Raw genomic sequence first — 22,203 nt, 5'->3', positions numbered from 1 at the left:
TTTTTCCACTTCTTTCTTTTTTTATGTTAAAATGTACACAACAGGACTCTTACCATTTATCCATTTGAAATTGGACATTTTGGTGGCATTAAGTACATTCACAATGTTTTGCAACCATCACCACAGTCTAGTTCTAGAACGTTTTCATCCCTCAGCGCATTAACTACTCACTCCCCATTTTCCCCTCCCTCTAGCTGTTTCCAGCCAATAATCTGTATTCTGCCTCTATGAGTTTACCCGTTCTGGATATTTCACATACATGGAATCATACAGTATGTGGACTTTTGTGCTTGGCTTCTTTTACTCAACATAAGGTTTTCAAGATTCACCTGTGTTGTAGCACATATCCGATCTTCCCTCCTTTTTGTGGCTGAATAATAGTCCATTGTGTAGACAGACCCACATTTTGTTTATCCATCTATGATGGACATTTAGAGGGCTTTTTTCATTTTCCAGGTGTTCCATGAAAGCATCATGGCTGTGAGTGACGTGTTGACAGCGTGCACATTAGCGCTTTACAAAAGTATTGTTCAGGATCTGCCTCCCACCCCTTCTAAGTTCCATTATATCTTTAACCTACGAGATCTGTCACGGGTTTTTAATGGTCTTGTCCTCACTAACCCGGAGCGGTAAGTTTGCTTTGTCTGGCTAAAATATGCCCCCTATGTATTATGGTTTCTCTCATTCTTTTTAGGTGGGTGACTTTGGTCTTTCTGTTTCTGTGAAATGAAAAAAGATAAAAGATCCGCTAAATGCTTTGTATGAGGCCTGGTTCTCTGTAAGCCCTCGAGTTGGAGATGGGTGGACTTAGGAGAAGCAGGCATGTCAAAATTGGGGCAGGTGTATCAAACCCCTCCAGTGGAACTGCCTTGCCGACCTCTCATCCTTAGTTCCAAAGTGGGAATTTGGCTGGGTGGAACCTTTTGTTCATGCAACTGAATTGTTGCCAGTTGCTTATATTGTGTGTCTTTAGAAGAAACATTGGAGAATGAAAGGAATCAAATCTGGGTATAGAACTTTCTCATTAAAACTAGACTCATTTATTTACATTAATTATGCATATAGTTTACAAGTGTAGTCCAGTTATTTGTCTTTATAATATGAATCCACATAATATTGAAAAAAATGAATTAAGGACATTTCATGCACCCAAACTTATTCTCAAAAGCCCCTGGGAGGGTTTGGAGTGACAGTTAAGGAGAGGGCAGCAGCAGGTGTGTAGGGTGGAGTGAGGACCCCAATAAGGAGAAACAGGGGCCCAGTTAGAACAAAGAGCTACAGTGGCCTAATGCTGATTTTAAATTTCTGTCTTCCAGCAAGCAAAGGTAATGTTAGGTACTTTTTAAATGTCATTTATGCTCTTTTTCTTCCCTACAATAGGATGTTATGGATGATAATTTTAGAGTCCTTATATTAAATTATTCACTTTTGTTGGGCTCTTTGGTTAGATTTATTAATGTGAGACTGGTGGGAAAAGGGCTATAAAAATGTTAGTCCTCTTCTGCACCTTTAACGATCCATCTGAAAATAGTGGCGTTGCATTTCTCTATATGACCTGGCAGCTGATTTTGCCCTTCAATCCTGTAGGTTCCAGACAGTGACCCAGATGGTGAGAGTCTGGAGGAATGAGTGTCTGAGAGTCTTCCATGACCGACTAATCAGTGAAACCGACAAGAAACTGGTCAGTGCATCTAAACAGAACAGCAGATGCAGAGCTCTAACTACAGAATTCCTCTCTAAGTGGAATAACCTAGTGTAAATCAGAATCCCTGTGTTCTTATAGGATCCTAATTACAGAGAAATAGATACTAACAATAAAAGTGAGCAGGTAAAGGAGGATGGACTATTGAATATATTGCACTTAATTGTATTAAGTACATTGATTTGCCTATTCAGAATGTTTCATGTAAGTGAAATCAAACATTATGAGGTCTTTTGTGCCTGGCCTCTTTCACTTAGCATACTTTTTGCAAGGTCCATCCATGTTGTAGCATGTATTAGTACTTCATTCCTTTTTATGGCCAGGTAATATTTTATGGCCACATAATAATTTTAGGGCCAAGTATAATGTGGATAGTGACCGCATGTTGCTTATCCATTCATCTTTTGACAGACCATTGGAAAAAAATAGATGTAAATTACTTCATATAATAATAGCATACGTTCTTTTCCTGACAAGTTTGAGCAAATATGCTGTTGTAGGAGGTTTTAAGTGGTCTTATATTTTAAGGTACAAGACCACATAAGAAGCTTGGTTAAGGAACATTTTAACGATCACTTGGAGGTAGTCATGAGGGACCCTATACTGTTTGGAGACTTCCGCATGGCTCTGCATGAAGAGGGAGCACGCATTTATGAAGACATCCAGGACTACGAGGCGGCCAAAGCTCTGTTTCAGGTGTGGGCAGGACTTACCTTCTTGAGAGGTGCTTTCATCCTGAGAGTGGGGGCCAAGCCAGGGAGCTGAGCATTACAGCACCCAAGAGATGAAAACGAGTAGAATACCCATGCTTCTGTCTCAGGGTTCGAAATGTGGACTGAGCCTGATCCAGGGTTTCCCACATCCTGCAGTGCATCAGAATGAGTCCTGGGGTCCGCCCTCTGAGGTTCCCTTCATCAAGTATCTGAAGGGTCCCGGGGTTCTGATGAACAGTCATGTTTGGGAACCACCCTAATGTCCATTTTAATTTTTATTAATGGGTTGAGCCTTGTAGTAGATTTTGGCTTGCTGCTGACCAATTAAAAGATAGCAGATCAAAATCTTGATTGTGAAAGTTGGAATAGTCCTGTAGATCCAAATGATTTAATTATTTCAGTCATCATAGACTCAAAAATACTTCTTCTCCATCCTTAATCTCTCCTAAACTGGAGGGGATCTGACTCTTAAAACATGGTGATTTTTTTTTCATTCAGGAAATTCTTGAAGAATATAATGAAAGCAACACCAAAATGAACTTGGTTCTCTTTGATGATGCTTTGGAGCACCTAACCCGTGTGCACCGCATTATTCGAATGGACCATGGCCATGCTCTGCTGGTCGGGCTTGGGGGCTCAGGGAAGCAGTCTCTTGCAAGGCTGGCAGCTTTCACAGCTGGCTATGAGGTGAGTCTATCTCCCCTCCCAGAAATATGTTTATTAGGCCAGTTTCTATGGTTCATGAGTTATGGAAATATTGGAACAATCTATAGCAGATCATAATATGATGGGTACATAGAATATAGAGTTTTTTCATTTTTTTCTTTTTGGCTTGACATTAGTACTTCAATTGAACACCCAAAGCATCTGACTTTCGTATTGTTTTTGGAGTGGAGAATATGTTAAATCAAGTTCAAAAGTTAAATACAAGCAAATTTTGTAAGCTGTGCATGAACTTTGCATGGAGGAAGGCTTGACCCAGACCTTGGTGGCCTGGTGTGTAGTCTTGGCAATCTGCTGGCTGCTGTATCTGTACATCCCTAACACACAGCTCTGGGTTCTTACAGGCAGCTCCCCAGTTCCCACGGGTGACTCTTTTGCAGGACTGTCTTGAAGTAGAGGCATATTCCATACACTGGTGTTGAAGAGGAGTCAGCTCTGCAGAAAATTGGACCCAGTTCCTCTCTTACAGATTCTCTGGGGGCATCTTGTGATCTTGCTGCCTTATCCTGCCATGCAGGACCCCCATAATTCTCAGACACTCACCCCTCGTGCCTACCTCATATTCCTTCAATAAGTCAGCCTTTGGAGGGAATTCTTGTTGGGTTTGGCAGTCCTTTACTAAGCAGGAGATGTTATTGTGAACAAACTTTGTCTTCTATATGTTTTCTAGAATTAGATTTAACTTACTGTTATTTTCTTCATCATCATCATAATCACTGTTGTAATGGATTCACTGGTTTCTCTATATAAATGTTATACATGCCCACTGCAACAATTCAGAAAATGAAGAAATATCTAAAGAAAATAAAGATCACCTGTAATCTTGCCATCTAAAGCTTGCCTCTGTTAGTTACTAGTAACATTTTGGTGTATGTCCTTCTAGAATTTTTTTCTATTACCATGCAAACATATTTATGTCTTGTCAACAATTGGTTAGTGTTATATATAACTTTTATAATTTTACCACTTAATGCTATATCACTGATATCTTTTTAAGTCATGTAAGTACATGTAAGTACACGAAGAGCATCCTCTGAAAGATTGCACAGTATTCAGTTATATGGATGCAACACACAGAACCTTTCTCTCTTGGTGGACTGTCAACATTTTCCTTATTGTATTATAAACAATGCAGTGATAAAAATCTTTACTCATATACCTTTGTACATTGTTCATTTTTCCCATAGAATAATTTTCTTTGGAAATCAGTTAATGGTGGGTCGGGGTATATGGTTTTTCTTAAATTTTTTTTTTTTTTTAGGACTTTTGATATATGGCACCAAAGTTTGCATTAGAAACATTGTACTTAAACATGGTGGTGCTTGTCCCCTTGAAAGCAAAAGGACCTATAGATGGAGGACAAAGGGAAAGGCAAAGGACTTTAACTTTACCCATAATTTTGTTAAAAATAGGTTTGAAGAAAATATGACAAAGGCTTTTTTTTTAATCAGTTGTTAATCGTGAGTTGTGTGAAGGTGAGTATTACATTATTCATCACACTTGGTTTTTAAAAAGATGCTTCAATTAACAACCAGTCACCCCCACAACAAAGGATTATACTAATTCACACTACTCTCAGTGCTCATTTTCCCTGTACTCTTGCTGACTTTAGGCACTGTCATTCGGACATCGTCAATATGGTAGTTGAAAATATTTTAAATGAGCATTTCTTCAATTAATAGTGGAGCTTGAGGGCGGGCCGCGGTGGCTCAGCGGGCAAGAGTGCTTGCCTGCCATGCCGGAGGACCCCGGTTCGATTCCCGGCCCCAGCCCATGTAAAAAACAAACAAACAAACAAAATATAATAAAACAAGAAAATGTTTAAAGATGTTTCCCTTCCTTCCTTCCATCCTTCCTTCTCTGTCTTTCCTTCCCTTCCTCCCTCAAAAAAAAAAAAAAAAAAATAGTGGAGCTTGAGCATCTTTTTATAAATTGTTGGCCACTTGTCTTTCCTCATTTTTGAGTTGGCTCTTTACATGCTTATTGATGTTTGAGAACTCTTTACGTAGTAAGAGCAATCACAGTTAATTCAGTGACTCTAACTCTGTTTTAAAAATGTTGACATTTTGTTTAATATATTTCTTAAAAAATGAAAAATGAATATGTTGATATACCTTTCAATCTGATAAAATATGTCATTGAAACAATTTTTTATTAAATGTAAATGTTTTATAGGTGTTATCTAAATTCTTCTCTGGGAAAAGATTTTACCCTCTCAGCAAGATGTTTTTTTCTGTTGACTAGCCCTGGTAAATCTTATGCATTTTCCTGTATGGTAATTGTTGTTTATCCTGGGTTTGAGACCCAACAGGGAGGTCAGCAGGAGGACGAGGACATATTGGGTTGTAACTGTGGCCCAGAAGTAGAGATGTGGTTGGGTAGTGGGGTCAGAGTGAATTGTTCACACAGGGTGGTGGTCAGAGCTGTTCTAGGGAAAGTGAGATAGCTATACCTCAGGGAGATTGCAGAGGGAGCTGCAGGTAACAGGCAGAACTAGAGGCCAATTATATTTAGTTGCAAGTTGTTCTCATGACCTTGAGTTAATGTATGAATGTGAGTGTGTGAGAATGCATGGTAGTGTGAAAATGCACGTGAAAGTCTGAGACTGGGTATAAGTGTGAGTGAGAGTGCATGGAATGGCTGTGAATGTGAGAGTTTGAGAGTGAGTATGAAAGTTCAGGAAAGTATGTGTGTGTGTGAAAGGGAATGTGAATATGAGTGTATGTGAGAGTGCATGAGAGTGTGAAAATGCACATGAGTGTCTATGTGAGAGTGACTGGGTGTGTAAGTGCATGTTATCATTTGTTCCTCTTAAATGGCTGCACAGTATTTGACTATAGGTGCACATGCATGCACTCTGCTTCATGGAGCTGTCCTCTGCCACTCTGGCTTTTCTCCCTGTACACAGTGCTGCAGCAGTCGCGTACGAGCAGGCCCAGTGCCTTGGAATTTCTGCTTAGCATGATCATCTCACAGTGCTGCTGTGCTCTGTGTTGTCAGGTGTTCGAGATCCTTCTGAGCCGGGGTTACTCTGAAAATAATTTCCGGGATGATCTGAAGAACCTTTACCTGAAACTCGGGATTGAAAACAGAATGATGATCTTCTTGTTCACGGATGCCCATGTGGCCGAGGAAGGTTTCCTGGAGCTTGTCAACAATATGCTAACTTCAGGTACTGGCAAGGCTGGATGTGCACTGATATTTCTTGGCTCTCAGCTGCTCAGCTTTTTTTTTTTTTTAAATATTTTTATTGTAAGCGACAAACAAACATACAAATATTCTATACATGGTATATAATCAGTAGCTTACAACATCATCACATAGTTATATAGTAAACACCATGATCATTTTTTTGAACATTTGCATCTCTCCAGCAAAAGAAATAAAAAAGAATAAAGAGCTCATACATGCCATACCCCTTACCCCTCCCTCTCGTTGACCACTAGTGTTTCAATCTACTCAATTTATTTTAACCTTTGTTATCCCTAGTATTTGTTTATTTTTATCCATATTTTTTACTCATCTGTCCATACCGTAGATGAAAAGAGCATCAGACACAAGGTTTTCAGAATCACACAGTCACACTGCAAAAACTGTATCATTATACAGTCATCTTCAAGAAACATGGCTACTGAAACACAGCCCTACAGTTGTTACTCAGCTTTTTAAGGGAGGCTATATGATAAGGGTTAATTTTTTGAAGCATTTACTACCTACAGGGCTTTGCAAATGTTTTCTTCTGCCTCCCTCACAACCACTTGTGTGATAGGTCTGATTTCCTTCATCTGCAAATGAGACCCCTGTGGCCTTCCCCTCTTCAGAAACACATGATACTCTCGATTTCTCATTTGTGATAATAACAATAGATAAAAGAGTTGTAGCTAATAGTTACTGAGCATCTGCCCTGTGTAAGACTCTTTTAAGACCATTTCATGTATTGTCTGATCTTCAGAAAGACCTGATGAGGAACATTTAAGGGCATAAAAGAAATTATATTTGGTATTATGCCTGGCTTAGTCATAAGTTTCCCTTGAAGCAACCACCCTAACTAACCCTATCCTGGGTATAACTGCAACAAGTAAGGCTTATAAAAGCTGCTGCTAGCTTCTCCAGACTCCCTGCCACTTACTCTTCAAACAGCCTCTGGCTCTTTGTGCCGCATAATTTACTCACAAGGCCTGTGTCTCCATATGGCTTGGATGATAGGAAGCTGCCCTGAGCTCTTCCAAACAGCCCTTGCTTTTCACTCCCTAGTGGTTCGAAACTTCCAGTCCTCATTGTCTATGGAAATGTCTTGCCTCTCCCATCTGGGCCACAGTAAAGGCAAGAACCTGAGACTGACATGTGCTCCCCCATTCACCCTCAAATCCTCATGGGAGCCCAGGTTAGGTAAAGTCAGTGGCCCCTTTGCCGCCCTCATTCTCCGCTTTCTCCCTCCGGGGCTTTTAATCTAACAGCGCTGTCCTTTCATACATTCTTGGCTGTCTGACTATCTGTGCTTGCGCCTCATCACCCAAGCGCTTTCACATAATATCCAAAACAGAAGATGCTATTGCCATCCTCATTTTATAACTGAAGAAGGCGGGGGCACAGTAGATAGGATGTAGCTTGTCCAGGAGCACCCAGGTGGGAAGGAGCCAAAATGAGACTAGTATCCAGGAACTTTTGTGTCATTGTCATGCTCACAACCACTTTGCTATATTGTAATCCTATCCATCTTTGGGGCCCTGCTAAAATTTGTGTGGACTTGGTCTGACCAGATGACTTACAGGGACTTATTTCCTTTTCCAGGGGCTCATTATCTTTGTTGCTTATTTATTTTGGTACTTGATTATATTTGTTATTGAATTGCTCTGTTATTCATTGAATTTTGGGGGGGCGTGCATGGACCAGGAATCAAGTCCAGGTCTTCCAGGTTTGATTTTCATAATAAGATCATTTTATTAATAAAAATTTAAAATAGAATGAATGAATTTTGTAGTGAAAACTTGGATTCTGTTACCTAAATTCTGCCATTAATATTTTATGGTACTTACTTTATTACATATCTAAACATCTCTCCCTACCTCCCCTCTTTCTTCCTTCTCTCATTTTTGATAAATTTCAAAGAAAATGGCAACATAAGTACACTTCCCTGTAAATGCTTCAATGTGCACATCATTAGCTAGATTCCAATATTTGTTTACAGTTCTTTTCTTTTGGCATAAAATTTATGTATGATTAAATGCAAAATTTTTAAGTGTCTATTTGCCAAGTTTCGATCACTGAGTTTCAAGTCACGTCTGCTTCATTGAGTTATCAGTTCTTTGAGAGCAGGAACCGTGCGATACCCTTGGATTTATTCCACAAGGGTTGGCCCCTCACCCTTCTTAAGGACTTGTGGATTCGCTAGGAAATAAGACAGTCATGGTGTCTACCCTCCTTGAAACTTACAGCTCTGTGTGTGTGTGTGTGTGTGTGTGTGTGTGTGTGCACGCGTGAGCACAGGATAGATTAACATCAACAACAGAACACAAAAGACAAAGAGTGATTATGGATCTTGATAGGCGCTGTGAATGACAGACACAGGATGCTATGAGAGAGAATAAACACTCTCTCTGTGAGAGAGAATTTTTGGATCTGAAGGCTTCACTGTGCAGATACTTTTAAGCTGAGACCTGAAAAATAGTGTATGAGTTTCCTGTTGTTGCTGCAATAAATTACCACAAATTTCCTTGTTTGAGCATGATACAGATTTATTCCCTTACAATTCTGGAGGCCAGAAGTACAAAATGAGTCCCAAGAGGCTAAAAGAAAAGTGTCTTCAGGACTGAATTTCTTCTGGAGGCTCCAGGGGAGATTCCATTGCTTGCCAGTTCTAGAGGCTGTCAGCATACCTTGGCCCCTTGGCTCACATCACCCTGTTCTCGCCATATGTCTAGCTGTAACACTAATTATTTCCCTTTATAAGGAGACTTGTCATTGCAACAGGGAAAATCCAGCCTTATTTCCCCATCAGAAAATCCTCAACTTAATCACACCTGCATAGTCCCTTTTCCCATGTGAAGTAATATAGTCACAGGTTTGGGGGTTTAGATTTTGACATCTCTGGCAACAGGTATTCAGCCTGTCACAGATGAATAGGACCAGCCAGGAGAACTGCACTGGCAAGAGCATTAACAGGCACGGGGGCTTAGGACTGAGATGTGAAAGGCCAGCGTAGTGGTGGGGGGGGGGGGGTGGCGGTGAGCCAGTGGAAGGGGTACCAAGTGAAATTCAAGACCTTGTGATGTGTTTCTGTGCAGAAGAGAGTTAACAAAGCAGGGCTGATTGCTCTCTTTGGAAATGTGTTTCTGCACAGAAACATATCAGATGTTTAATGAAATACATGATATTAATTTGAACTCACTTAAAGTGAGTTAGATTTTGTTCTTGGTCTAGATTTGTGTATTTAAAAGATCCTTCTGGTTTCCCTATGGAGACTAGATTAGAGAGAGAGAAGCAGGAGAGGGGCTGTCAGTTTGGAGCTATTGTATTCATCTAGCTGAGAGGATGGTGATTTGGACCAGGTGAGGCAGTGGAAATGGAGAGAGGTAGAAGTTGGATTTAAGAGATATTTTGCAGGTAGGTCCAACAGGACTTGGATGAATTCAATAAGGGTGGGTGAGGGAAAGGGAGTGACAAGGACAGCTCCCCAATTTCTGGCGTGAGTGAGTGATTATGGTTCTGTTTGCTAAGATAAGGAAGACCAGATCTGGGCTTGTGCCTTTTTGAACATGTTGAATTTACTACAGCTATGATAATTCAAATGAGTTGTCAGCTGGGCATTGGATATGTGAGTCTGGTTCTAAAAATAGGAGCCCAGGGTGGAGATGTAATTTAGGAGCTGCTGATATGTGGTATGAAAATCATGAGTTTATGGAATAGATGGACAGAGCAAGAACAAGAGCGTGCGAGTGGAGACAGTTCAGGACTGAATGCAAGTAGAAGAGGAACAAGCAGGAGACCGAGAGGGTCAGAGGGGAACCAGGAGTGAGTTGCTCTTTTACAGGCCCTTGGGGGTACAAATCAGAAGTACTTTCTTCACAGCCCCTCTGGTGTTTCCTACAGTCTTGGGAACTGTGTTGAAGGTCCCCAGGACCATCCCCGGGTTCAGTGATTTGCTGGGAAGACTCACAGGACTCAGCATCTAGCCATTTCTCACAGCCATGGTTTATTTCAGTGAAGGGTGATGAAGTACAGCCTGTGAAAGGAAAAGACATGCGGAGCAAAGTCTGGGGGAAATCAGGCATGAGCTTCCAAGATTTCTTCCAGTGGAGTCCTACAGGATGGGGTTAATTCCACCAGCAATGAGTTGTGACAGCATAAATGAAATATCATCTGTCAGGAAGCTTAATAAAGGCTCAGGGTCTAGGGTTTTTACTGGCCATGTAGGTAACTCCTGCCCCACACATACCAAGGTTCCCGAGTCCTAGAAGGCAAGGTGTTCAGAATAAATTAGATTGTTTATACAAACTGTCTAAGCACAGGGAACCACCCTTATTATTCAGGGAATTGGGGACACCCTGCCAACATCCATGTTCACAAGTGACAGCCAAGGGTCTCCCTTGTAAGCAGGCTTTTCCAAAGACAGCACTCAACCCTGCTGTGTTGACCCTTCTCTGCTCAGAAACACATCAGATGTTTAATGGAATGCATGATATTAACTTGAAATGGTATAGATGTAGTTAAAAAAAAGAAGTCCACCTAGCTAACATCTGCTGGCTTGCTTGTCCTGGTGGGACATGCACATCTCAATTTCTTTAGTTATTCCACTATTCTTATAGTTAGATATAAACCTTGGAGTTACAGTGACCCCTAACCTCTCCTACTCTCTCTAGTTCTTTCTTCTTTGTCTCAGGAGCCTGTCGCTTCTTTTGCATTCCCTTTGCCTCCTAAGTAGGCCTGGCCTTCATCATATCTGACCTTGACTTTTCCCAGTTATCTCCTTACAGGTTTTCCTGCTTCCTAATATATCACTCTGAGCATCTCATTTATTCCCTTTCTTCCAGGGTTTCTCTGCAGACTGACTGCTCCTGAGATCCTTTCTCTTCTCCTTGTTTTCCAGGCACATTCTTTATATCCTACCTCTGCACATTCCCAGGTCCTTCTTGCCTGGCATGCTGTCTTTCCCCCTTTCTTTATCAGTCTCCACAGCTACAAGTGACAGAAACAACTCAAACTGGATTAAGCGAAGAAGAGAAATTATTAGTTCAAAAACTGAAAAGTCTAGGGGCATGGTTGGAGCCAGGTGTTCAAATGATATTAATTGCTCTCTTTCTAACTCTGCTTTACTTTTTACTTTTTTTTTCCTCTTCGATTTGCATTCTTTTTTTTTTCAAAAATTTTTTTTATTAGGAAAGTGGTAGGTTTACAGAATAATCATGCAGAAAATACAGAGTTCCTATATGTCCCTCCCCCATTTTTAGCACTTTGCATTAGTGTGGTGCCTTGGTTACAACTGATAAAAGAATATATTGTTATTATACTATTAATTATAGTCCATAGCTTATCTCAGGTTTCTCTGTATGTTTTTTTTTTAATTTATTCTTGTAACATATATACAACTTAAAATTTCCCCTTTTAACCACATTCAAATATATAATTCTGTGGTGTTAATTACGTTCACAATGTATTTGCATTCTCCCAAATTAATGAGCAAATGACTACCAGAGATCCCAGGCTTGCCTCTTTCTTGTCCAGCAACCTGGCTAAATGAGGAGTTGTGGCCAAAGCCCCATATAAGGCTCTTACTGGCTGGCTCAGATCACATGCCTATCCCTGAACCAATTACTATGGTCAGGGTGGGGCAGTTTTGATTGGATAGGCCTATGTAGTGTTTTCCCTACCTAAATCATAAAGACTTAGAATGAATGAGAAGTGAGCCTCCAGTGGAGAAGGATCTGTGCTGGAAGTGGGGAATAGATGTGAGATAAGGAGCACAAACTACAGAATACAGTTTTGTACCCCTTTCCACTCTTCCTCCAAAGTTTAGCTCCAGTGCCTCCCAGGACCTCCCTCTTCAAAGAAACCCCCCCAACCCTCAGTAGTCACCTTGCTCTCATGTTGCCGTGGCACCTATGACCCAGGCTACTTCTGTGGCATTTAGCACATGGTTCCTTTGGCTCCCTTTAGACAACATGTGCCATACATGTGCCAGCAAAATCCTGGTGGACAGGGATGTAAATGTCAGTCCTGTTCTCTGTATCTGTAAATACCACTATAGAGCTTGGGGTGTATTTGCTTGGAAGAATTAGTAGCTCAGGAGAGCCTCATGAATAGTACCCCAAATGATCAAGAAGACTTATTCTCCAAACTCTTCATACTTTGTAGCAGGTTTCTCACCCTTGGCTCTATTGACATTGGGGCAGGATAATTCTTTGCTGTGGAGGGCTGTCCTGTGCACTGTAGGATATTGAGCAGAATACCAGTCCTTTATCCACTAAACGCCAGTAGCCGCCCCCCCCAGGTGTGTGACCAAAAATGTCTCCAGGCATTGCCAAGCCTCTCCTGGTGGACAAAATTAAACCTACTTGAGAACCCCTGCTTCAGAGTTTAAGTAAGGCAGATTTTCACACACTCGTATGTATAGATGCTCACAATAATCCTTTAAATTATCAGGAGGCATTTATTATCCCCATTTCACAGATCAGGAGATTGAGGCACCAAAGGATTTACATGTAGCAAGTAAGCCTTAGGTCTGAGTTGGACCCAAGTGCTACTCTTTGGACTCAGCATCAAGTGCTCTTTCCATGACACTGTTCTTTGGTCATTTAAGCCAGGTCCTAGAGAGATAATAATGCCAAAGGCCTAAAAAGAAAAAGTAACATATCTTTGTTTTCTAGGAATTGTACCAGCGCTTTTCCAAGAAGAAGAAAAGGAGTCTATCCTAAGTCAGATCAGTTCAGAAGCTGTGAAGCAAGGAATAGGACTGGCTAAGGAGTCGGTTTGGCAATACTTCGTGAACAAGAGTGCAAGTAACCTGCACATTGTCCTCGGCATGTCGCCAGGGGACACCCTGAGGACCCGGTGCAGAAATTTCCCAGGTACCCAAGTCTGTTTTCTCTTCTAGCAGTGCATATGTGGTGGGGAGTGAGGTTCCCCAGTAATTAAAGTACAACCTGGTAATTAGGTTGAAATTTGGGTCCCAAACCTGCTTCCCCTGTGGTTCAGGATGAGCCTCTCTCTGTATCTCATGAGGCTGATGGACTTTCGGGTTCCTACATGGGGTTGATGCCCCCCCCCCCCCCGCCTTTTATTTTTACATGGACAGGCATGTAAACAAACCCGGGTCTCTGGCATGGCAGGCAGAAATTCTGCTGCTGAGCCAACATTCCGTTTTTTTTTTTTTTCGTTTGCTTGTTTGTTTGTTTTTAGCATGGGCAGGCACTGGAAATCGAACCCAGCTTTCTAGCACGGCAGGCAAGAACTGTGCCTGCTGAACCATCATGGTCCACCCCGTTGATGCCCTTTTGGCACGAGCAAATGCTCATGGTCTCATGTGCAAGGCCCATAGTGAGTTGAGTCAGGATCGTGCTCTGCTCTCTTCCATTTGGGAAAATTCCATCAACCTGTGGTTGTCCTTAGAATGTGGCTTTTCAACCTGGTGCTATTTTGCCCCCAAATTGACGTTTGTCATTGCCTAGAGCCATTTTTAGTTGTCATAACTGGAGAGGGAGATTGCTACTGGCATCTAGTGGGTAGGTAAAGGCTGGGATGTTCTGAAATATCCTCTAATGCCTTGGACAGCCCCTTTATCCAAGGGAGAATTATCAGATCTCCAAATGTCAGTCATGCCAAGGTTGAGAAATCTTGGACATGATGAGTTAGACGCCGACATGTCCAGCTCATTCACCAATTTGTTAGGTTCTGAAGACAGTGTCAGTGTTCTTGATGAGCCTGGGTTGCAGAATGATCATCTTTTTAAATTTATCTCTTTCTTTTCAAGGTCTGGTAAATAACACTGGTATTGACTGGTTCATGCCATGGCCTCCCCAAGCCCTGCACGCAGTTGCTAAATCATTTTTAGGTAAGTCGCAGCTGTTAGTGGGACTACATTGTTGGTAAAACAAAGCAATTTGTTATCACTTTTCTGACATTGAATTTTGGTCCAGTGGATTCCTTCTGAGCTTCCATGTTGTAAATGTTTTTTTATTTTGATAGTTTATTTCTGGTTGATGCTGTGGTTTAGTCCCAAGGGACTGGAGGGGACTTCCAGGCACAATTTAGGATAAAGATTGGTCAGGTATCATCTAAAGCAGGCCTTGGCAAACCATGGTTTATAGGCCAAATCTGGCCTGCTGCCTACTTTGGTACATGAAATTGGAATACAGCCTCACACATTCATTGGTTTACATATTATCTGTGGCTGCTTTAGGCAATAACTGCAGAGTTGATTAAATTGCAATGGTGACTGTATGGGCCATAAGACCTAAATGTTTACTACCTGGCTGTTTATAAAAAATGTTTACCAACCCTGATGCAAAGAATGCCCCAAGAAGCTTGAGGTAAACTAGTTATCAAGCAGTGCTGATTTATCTCTGAAGTTTCAAATACCTAAGGTCTTGGTTATTAATTTTAATCTCTGATGTAAAAGGCAAATCAGTTTATCTTCAGGGAGAAAATTTTTCTTTGGACCTCAACTTGAGCAGATTTGTGACAAATGACCCTGGGTGGTTTCATAAATAGTTTCAACCTCACAAATATTTATTCATAATAAATAATTAGTCCCTGTTGGGGATTGAATCATACCCCCAACAAAAAACATGTTCAGGTCCCAAGCTGTGGTCTTTGGTTGTGAACTCATTTGTAAATGGGACCTTTGAAGATGTTGTTAATTAATGTGTGCACAAACTGAATGAGGGTGGGTCTCGGTCCAGTATCGCTGAAGTCCTTATAAACAAAGGAAATTGAACACAGGAAGTGAAGCCACGGGGAGCAGAAGTGGAAGTTAATGGAACCTGGAAAGCCACCACATGCACTGGCATGTGACGGAAAAGACAAAGAACCCCGAAGTCTTTTCCTGCCAGCCCTCCCTGGGAGGAAGTAGGCCTTCTAGCCTCTGAAACTGTGAGCCATTTAATTCCTGTTGTTAAGCCCACCCATTATATAGTATTTGTTTTAGCAGCTGGGAAACTAAAATATTCCTTCTATGCAGGCCAAAGTCATAACTTTCTTCTTAATGCAGTTTTGGAGGAGGAGGGCTGAGAGAATGACTGTTCTCTAATGATAAAATTCTGGGGTTGGCAAACTGTTTGTTAAGGACCAATTCATAAATATTTTCAGCTTTTTGGGCCATGTGTCTTCCGTTGCAACTACTCAACTTTGTCTTTGTATCATGAAAGTAGTCATGATAATAATGAATGGGTATAGCTGTATGCCAATAAAACTTTATTTATAAAAACAGGCTTTGGGCAATATTTAGCCAGATAGTGTACCCTAGTTTTCATACAGAAATAACCATTTCTGTGTCAGCACTTGGATTTTTTCAATGTTTTTATTATAAATAAAACTGCATGGAATTTGCTTACACTTTTTTCCAATCCCCCTTGGAATTAGGATGACTGTGCCCCATAGTATGGGTATTAGCGAGACAGATTTTTTAAAAATATTTTCATTAATAAGACTTAACATACAAACATTCTTAATATATAAACATTCCATACATGGTGTACAATCAGTGGCTCACAGTATCATCACATAGCTGTGTATTCATTACTATGATAATTTTTTAGAACATTTGCATCACTCCAGAAAAAGAAATAAAAAAGAAAAAACATGTACATACCATACCCCTCACCCCTCACTCTCTTTGACCACTACCTAATTTCCATCTACCCAATTTATTTTAATCCTTGTCCCCCTACTATTTGTTTATTTTTTATCCATATTTTTACTCATCTGTCCATACCCGAGAAAAAAGGAGCATCAGACATAAGGTTTTCATAATTACACAGTCACATTGTAAAAGCTATATCTTTACATAATCATCTTCAAGAAACAAGGCTACTGGACCATAACTTCACAGTATCAGGTACTTCCTTCTAGCCACTCTAATATGCCATAAACTAAAAAGGGTTATCTGTAAGAATAACCTCCAGGATAACCTCTCGACTCTGTTTGAAATCTCTCAGCCACTGGCACTTTATTTTGTCTCATTTTTCTCTTCCCCCTTTTGGTCAAGAAGGTTTTCTCAATCCCTTGATGCCAGGTTCCGGCTCATTCTGGGATTTCTGTCCCACATTGCCAGGGAGATTTTTACCCCTGGGAGTCACGTCCCACATAGTGGGGAGGGCAGTGAGTTCACTTGCTGAGTCAACTTAGAAGGAGAGGCTACATCTGAGCAAGAAAAAAAGTTCTCTGGGGGTGACTCTAAGACCTAATTTTAAGTAGGCTTAGCGTATCCTTTGCAGGGCTAAGTTTCATAGGGGTGAAGTCTAAGATCGAGGGCTCAGGCTATTGATTTGGTTGTCCCCTCTGCTTGCGAGAATATCAGAAATTCTTCACATGGGGAATTTGAATATTTTGCCTTTCTCCCCATTTCCCCAAGGGGATTTTGCAAATACTTCTTTATTCGCTGCCCAAATCACTCTGGGATTTATCAGGGCATAACACTAACCTGGACAAACCAACAAAATCTCACTCCCTATTCAAGATTCCATGTACTTATGGTGTTCAATTAAACTGACCATACAGGTTAAATTTGGAAAAGCACTACCCAAAATATAAATTTTGAGGCACAATTTTTGTTTGTTTGTTTTTTGGAAGTGTAATCATTTACATTTCTTTTATTCATATTTTGTAAATTTCTAAAGATAACTTTTTTAACTTTATTTTTTAAATTAACACAGAATTGACTTTTGGAAGATGTGCAGTTTTGTGAATTTTAACACATGTAGATTCTTATCGCCACCATCACAAACAGGATGCAAAATAGTCTCATCAGCTCAAAAAACTCCCTCTTTGTATCCTCTTGATGTTACACCTGCTTCCCCCACCCCCAGCTTCTAGCAACCACACAGCTGTTTTTTGTCACTATAGTTTTGGCTTTTCAAGAGTGTCACATAAATGAAATCATACAATAGGTAACCTTTTAAAACTGGCACCTATCAGTCAACAAAATGCCTTTGAGATTCATCCAAAGTCTTGCATGCATCATTTGTTCATTCCTTTTAATTGCTAAGTAGTATTCCATTGAATGATGTATCACAGTTTGTCAAGTCTTGAGGCACAATTTTTTAAAAAAAGTTATTTATTAATTAAAAGAAATAAAGAAACAAAATAAAACAATATACATAATCAGTAATTCACAATATCATCACTTAGTTGCATATTCATCATTTCTTAGATCATTTGCATTAATTCAGAAAAAGAAATAAAAAGACAATAGAAAAAGAAGTAAAACAAACACAGGAAAGAAAAAAAAAGATTATACCTACCATACCCCTTACCCCTCGCTTTCATTGATCACTAGCATTTCAAACTAAATTTATTTTAGCATTTGTTCCCCCATTATTTATTTTTATTCCATATGTTCTACTCCTTTGTTGACAAGGTAGATAAAAGGAGCATCAGACACAAGGTTTTCACAATCACAGTCACATTGTGAAAGCTATATCATTATACAGTCATCCTCAAGAAACATGGCTATTGGTACATAGCTCTACATTTTCAGGCAGTTCCCTCCAGCCTCTCCATTACATCTTGAATAACAAGATAATATCTACTTGATGCATAAGAATAACCTCCAGGATAACCTCTCGACTCTGTTTGGAATCTCTCAGCCATTGACACTTTGTCTTATTTCCCTCTTCCCCCTTTTGGTCGAGAAGGTTTTCTCAATCCCTTGATGCTAAGTCTCAGCTCATTCTAGGGTTTTTCTCAATCCCTTGATGCTGAGTCTGCGTTCATTCCAAGATCTGTGTCCCACGTTGCCAGGAAGGTCCACACCACTGGGAGTCATGTCCCACGTAGAGAGGGGTAGGGTGCTGAGACTGCTCATTGTGTTGTCTGGAGAGAGAGGCCACATCTGAGCAATAAAAGAGGCTCTCTTGGGGGTGACTCTCAGGCCTAAATTTTAAGTAGACTTGACCTATCCTTTGTGGGGTTAAGGTTCATATGAACAAACCCCAAGACTGGGGGCTCAGCCTATAGCTTTGGTTGTCCACACTGCTTGTGAGAATATCAAGAATTCAACTTGGGGAAGTTGAATTTCTCCCCGTTCTCACCATTCCCCGAAGGGGGCTTTGCAGATACTTTTCTACTCACTGATCAAATCACTCTGGGATTCATTGGGGCATCACTCTGGACAAACCAGCAAAATTTGAGGCACAATTATTGATGCATCCTGTGAAATTGGCCCCATGGGCTGTGGTTCATTGGCCCCGCATACAACCCAATAAGGGATCAAATCTGCAAAGTCTTTCCTTCATTTTCATGTAAGAGCAGGTTCTGTTTTGAGGTGGATGTGGTTCACAAACGATCAGATAATTAGAACAGTGTGATCTTAGCACTGGCAGCTATCATTCGCTCTTTCAGCAGATTTTATGGAGGCCCCACTTTTGTGCTTTTGCCCTATATTTTGCCCTATATTGTGCTGGAAGACAGTCAATGGCTGTATAAACTCACCCAGCACCCAGGAGGGAAGCTCCTTGGCAGCGAGTTACAGTGCCTGAATAAATACAGCCATCTCTCTTGAAATCCCAAGTTCCTTTCACCATAATAAGAAAAGATAATTGGCTTTCTGTGTTACCAGAGAAATTGCCAGAATATCTAAGAGCCTGGGATAGTGCCATGGTCCAGAAAAGCCAGACAAGAGATAGCTGCTCTTTTACTTTCTTTAAGCAGCAACTTTCCATTCCTTCTCTGCAGGGAATAATATAATGATCCCAGTGGAAAATATAGAGGATCTGGTAGAGCATGTTGTTATGGTCCACGAATCCGTGGGTGAATTCAGCAAACAATTTCTGCAGAAATTAAGGCGCAGCAACTACGTCACTCCTAAGAATTATCTTGATTTTATTAACACGTATTCAAAATTACTGGATGAGAAAACTCAGTATAATATAGGTAAGGTTTGGGGATGGGATGGTTAACAGAAATATTTTCAGCTTACAAGTGAGGGTTCAAGTACTGGTCTTTGTTTTAAGCAGATGTTCCTTAGAAAGATCAGGCATCATCAAGATTGAGGCAAGGCAAAGTACATTTTGGATTTTACATGTGCAGTAATTCTTCTTTGCATTAGAACCCTGGCATGCTCTTATTTTTATTTTCAGTGTTGGGCTGTGCATTCTCACTGCCTTGGAGTTATTGTTTGATGGCAGCAACATGCTATGTTGGCAAATGCTTTTTAAAAAATGATTTGGCAATGGCTGTTGGCTAACTAAAATACTGTTTTCAGAAAAAATATCATTTGGGTTGATATTGTCCCACTCTGGAAAGTATTGAAATATTCATGACATCTCCTAAAAATGATTTTGTTTTTTGATGAGCCCAAGGTTGGCAAATCCCAGTGAAGGCCCTGAGCTGCTTGCCCCGGCTTTTTCTGGACAGTAATTGGTGGTTGCTGTTTCCGTAGCTCAGTGCAAGCGCCTGGAGGGAGGACTCGACAAACTAAAGGAGGCCACCATTCAGCTGGATGAGCTGAACCAGAAGCTGGCCGAGCAGAAGATCGTGCTGGCAGAGAAGTCAGCTGCCTGTGAGGCCCTGCTGGAGGAGATCGCCACCAACACGGCCATAGGTGAGCACGGGACCAGCTCCTGGGGATGGCTCCCTCTGAGCAGGATAGGGCTTCACTGGGAGAATCCCTGAGAAATCCTGTAGGCAGAGGGAGTAGCATCTTTTGACCTTCATTTGCTATATTTTCTGAGTTAATATCAAGCTAGTTTCATCCCCTGTGACAAGTATTAGGACCTTGCCACATAAAGGACACTGAGTTGGTTGCTTGAGGATTTGGTGGGGTGTGGAAAAACCAGTCTTCTTAACTTCAGTGAGCTACTGAGCTCAGTTATTGAGGGTGAAATGATCTTAGCCTTGGCATCATTTATTTGGGGATTTCTGGTTCTTCTTGAGATCCTCAGGAAGTTCTGCCTTGGGCCCCTTCATTTGATCATCTTGGCTTCTCTGCTGTGCTTATCTTGACTCTCTTTTAGGCCTTTGGGGAATTTACCTTCTCACGGTTACTTCACGCAGGACAACTCTTGAAGCTCCAGCTTTGTCTCTGACCTGTAACTGTTCTTTCCAGGTCTTTGGGTTCTTGCTTTCCATCATCTCTCAAAATTGTCCCCATCCCCCAGCTCATTCTTGGGTGGTTGCAAGAGCCGCGCAGGTATTTCTGCTTCAAGTTCTTCTTGTTTGGTACCACATCTCTGTTGCTTTTAAGAATGACCTTCGTTCAATTTCCTTTTCATTGCGTCAGGTCCCCTTCAGGGATTCATTTTTCATGACAGCACCCCAACTTTGCTTTGGAAAGCTGTCCCTCCCCAAACCCCAGTCCATGCTCTTGGGCTGGGCTTATTTCACCCCTGCCTAGACTAATTAGAAGTTCTCTTGGACTTCACATTTTGAATGCTTCAACATTAAAAATGAAGACAATCAGAGCTGATTTATCTCATGCCAGTGCTGTGAAGAGACTGTGTAATGGGTTCCTAAGCCCAGATCCCTGGAGCTACCCTGATTTCTGTCCTATAACATTTTAAATTTCTTTGGGCTACCTTATTTCCTTGCAGTAAATTCATTTTATACTTAACTTGGTCACTGTTGGTTTCTGTTGCTTGCAACCAAGGAAACTTAACTGATACAGATCCCAATCTAGTAATTTGTTGTAACTCCTTTTTGCCTGTTTTAATGCTGAATACTCATCGCGGCCTTGAAAGGTCCCTATCACTCCTTCTGTGTCATCATACCCTCTTCATCATGACCCCACCCCATGACATCATTTCTTGCCCACATGACTCTTACACTAATTTATTCTTTTGTCCCCTTTGTGTTGCCCCAAGAATGCCCTCTCCTCTTCTCTCTATCCATATTTCTTCTTCCAGAACTCTAAGTGCCTCTTACCTGCACATCTTTACTTGCTTAGATCCTTCATATAAAGTCTGTCATTCCCAGGATTCTCACTTGGCAGATTTGTATGAGTGTTCAGAGATTTTCACTGATTTTGCATATCCTAGATACAAAATTAGACTGAAAGATCTGGAAGGAAGCTGTTGTTTCATATATTCATCTGTCCAATCAACAAATATTTCCTGCATATCAGCTTCATGCCAGATACCATGAGGGGCAGTAGGGGTGAGAAATGAATGAAACTCAGCCCCTGCCTTAAAGAAACTCACAACCAAGAGAACCCCCTAATGCCCCAGGTAGTGGTTTCTACTGAGGGTGACCTGTTTTGCCACCTGCATATTTTGTATCTTTTGTACCTGTTTCTTCTTTTGCTTCCCACTGCTGTCACCCTTGTCCCAGGTCACCTGGCTCACCAGTTAGAACTTCAGAGGTAGCTTTATTTGGTGTCTTTCTTCAAGACTGTCTGACCTGATCAGGATTATTTGAGTAGCAAATATTAGAAACTGAGCTCAAACTGGCTGATGCTGAAAAGAAAATGTATTGATTCCAGAGGTGTGCGGCTTTAGGCAGAACTGGATCTAGGGCTCCATTGTGTCATTGGGAATCTATTTCTTCCCATTTCTTGGTTCGGCGTTCTTCTGTTTGGTCTTCCATCTCAGACAGCAGGCTCTGTCCATGCTGAGAACATGGCAATCATCAGCACTAGGTTTGCATCCTACATGCTCTCCTAGGGGAGAAAGTGAACGCCTTCCCCATTCATACCCACAAGCTCCTAGAATTGGCTGGGATTGGACAAATTTGTGTCACATGCCCATCTATGAACCAATCCCTGTGGCTGTGGGATTGGAATACGTTGACAAGCCAGGCAGAGGGTGGGGTGGGGCCCAGCCAGACCTCACTGCCAAAGAGAGCTGCAGGGGAGGTTGTCCAGGGGAAACCAAGAGGCTGCAGAGATGAGGGGTGGATGCTGAGAAGAACAAATCC

The 22,203-nt window shown here is 41.2% G+C and overlaps 1 protein-coding gene across 5 annotated transcripts in view; it reads left to right on the top strand.

Moving 5' to 3' along the window:
• DNAH10 (dynein axonemal heavy chain 10) overlaps positions 1-22,203 on the top strand; it is a 194,076-nt gene that overhangs the window by 129,152 nt on the left and 42,721 nt on the right. For all 5 annotated transcript variants that reach the window (XM_077159595.1, XM_077159598.1, XM_077159596.1 and 2 more), the window contains exons 48-56: positions 457-629; positions 1,588-1,681; positions 2,231-2,398; positions 2,914-3,102; positions 6,139-6,310; positions 13,002-13,202; positions 14,105-14,185; positions 19,027-19,224; positions 19,733-19,894. In XM_077159595.1, coding sequence (XP_077015710.1) covers positions 457-629; positions 1,588-1,681; positions 2,231-2,398; positions 2,914-3,102; positions 6,139-6,310; positions 13,002-13,202; positions 14,105-14,185; positions 19,027-19,224; positions 19,733-19,894 — 1,438 coding nt within the window. The remainder of the gene's footprint in view (positions 1-456; positions 630-1,587; positions 1,682-2,230; positions 2,399-2,913; positions 3,103-6,138; positions 6,311-13,001; positions 13,203-14,104; positions 14,186-19,026; positions 19,225-19,732; positions 19,895-22,203) is intronic.

The sequence above is a fragment of the Tamandua tetradactyla genome, chromosome 5, assembly GCF_023851605.1.
Source record: "Tamandua tetradactyla isolate mTamTet1 chromosome 5, mTamTet1.pri, whole genome shotgun sequence".
Classification (NCBI taxonomy): Eukaryota; Metazoa; Chordata; class Mammalia; order Pilosa; family Myrmecophagidae; genus Tamandua; species Tamandua tetradactyla.
Note: the sequence above shows the minus strand (reverse complement) of the source record. Positions and strands in the feature narration are given on the sequence as shown.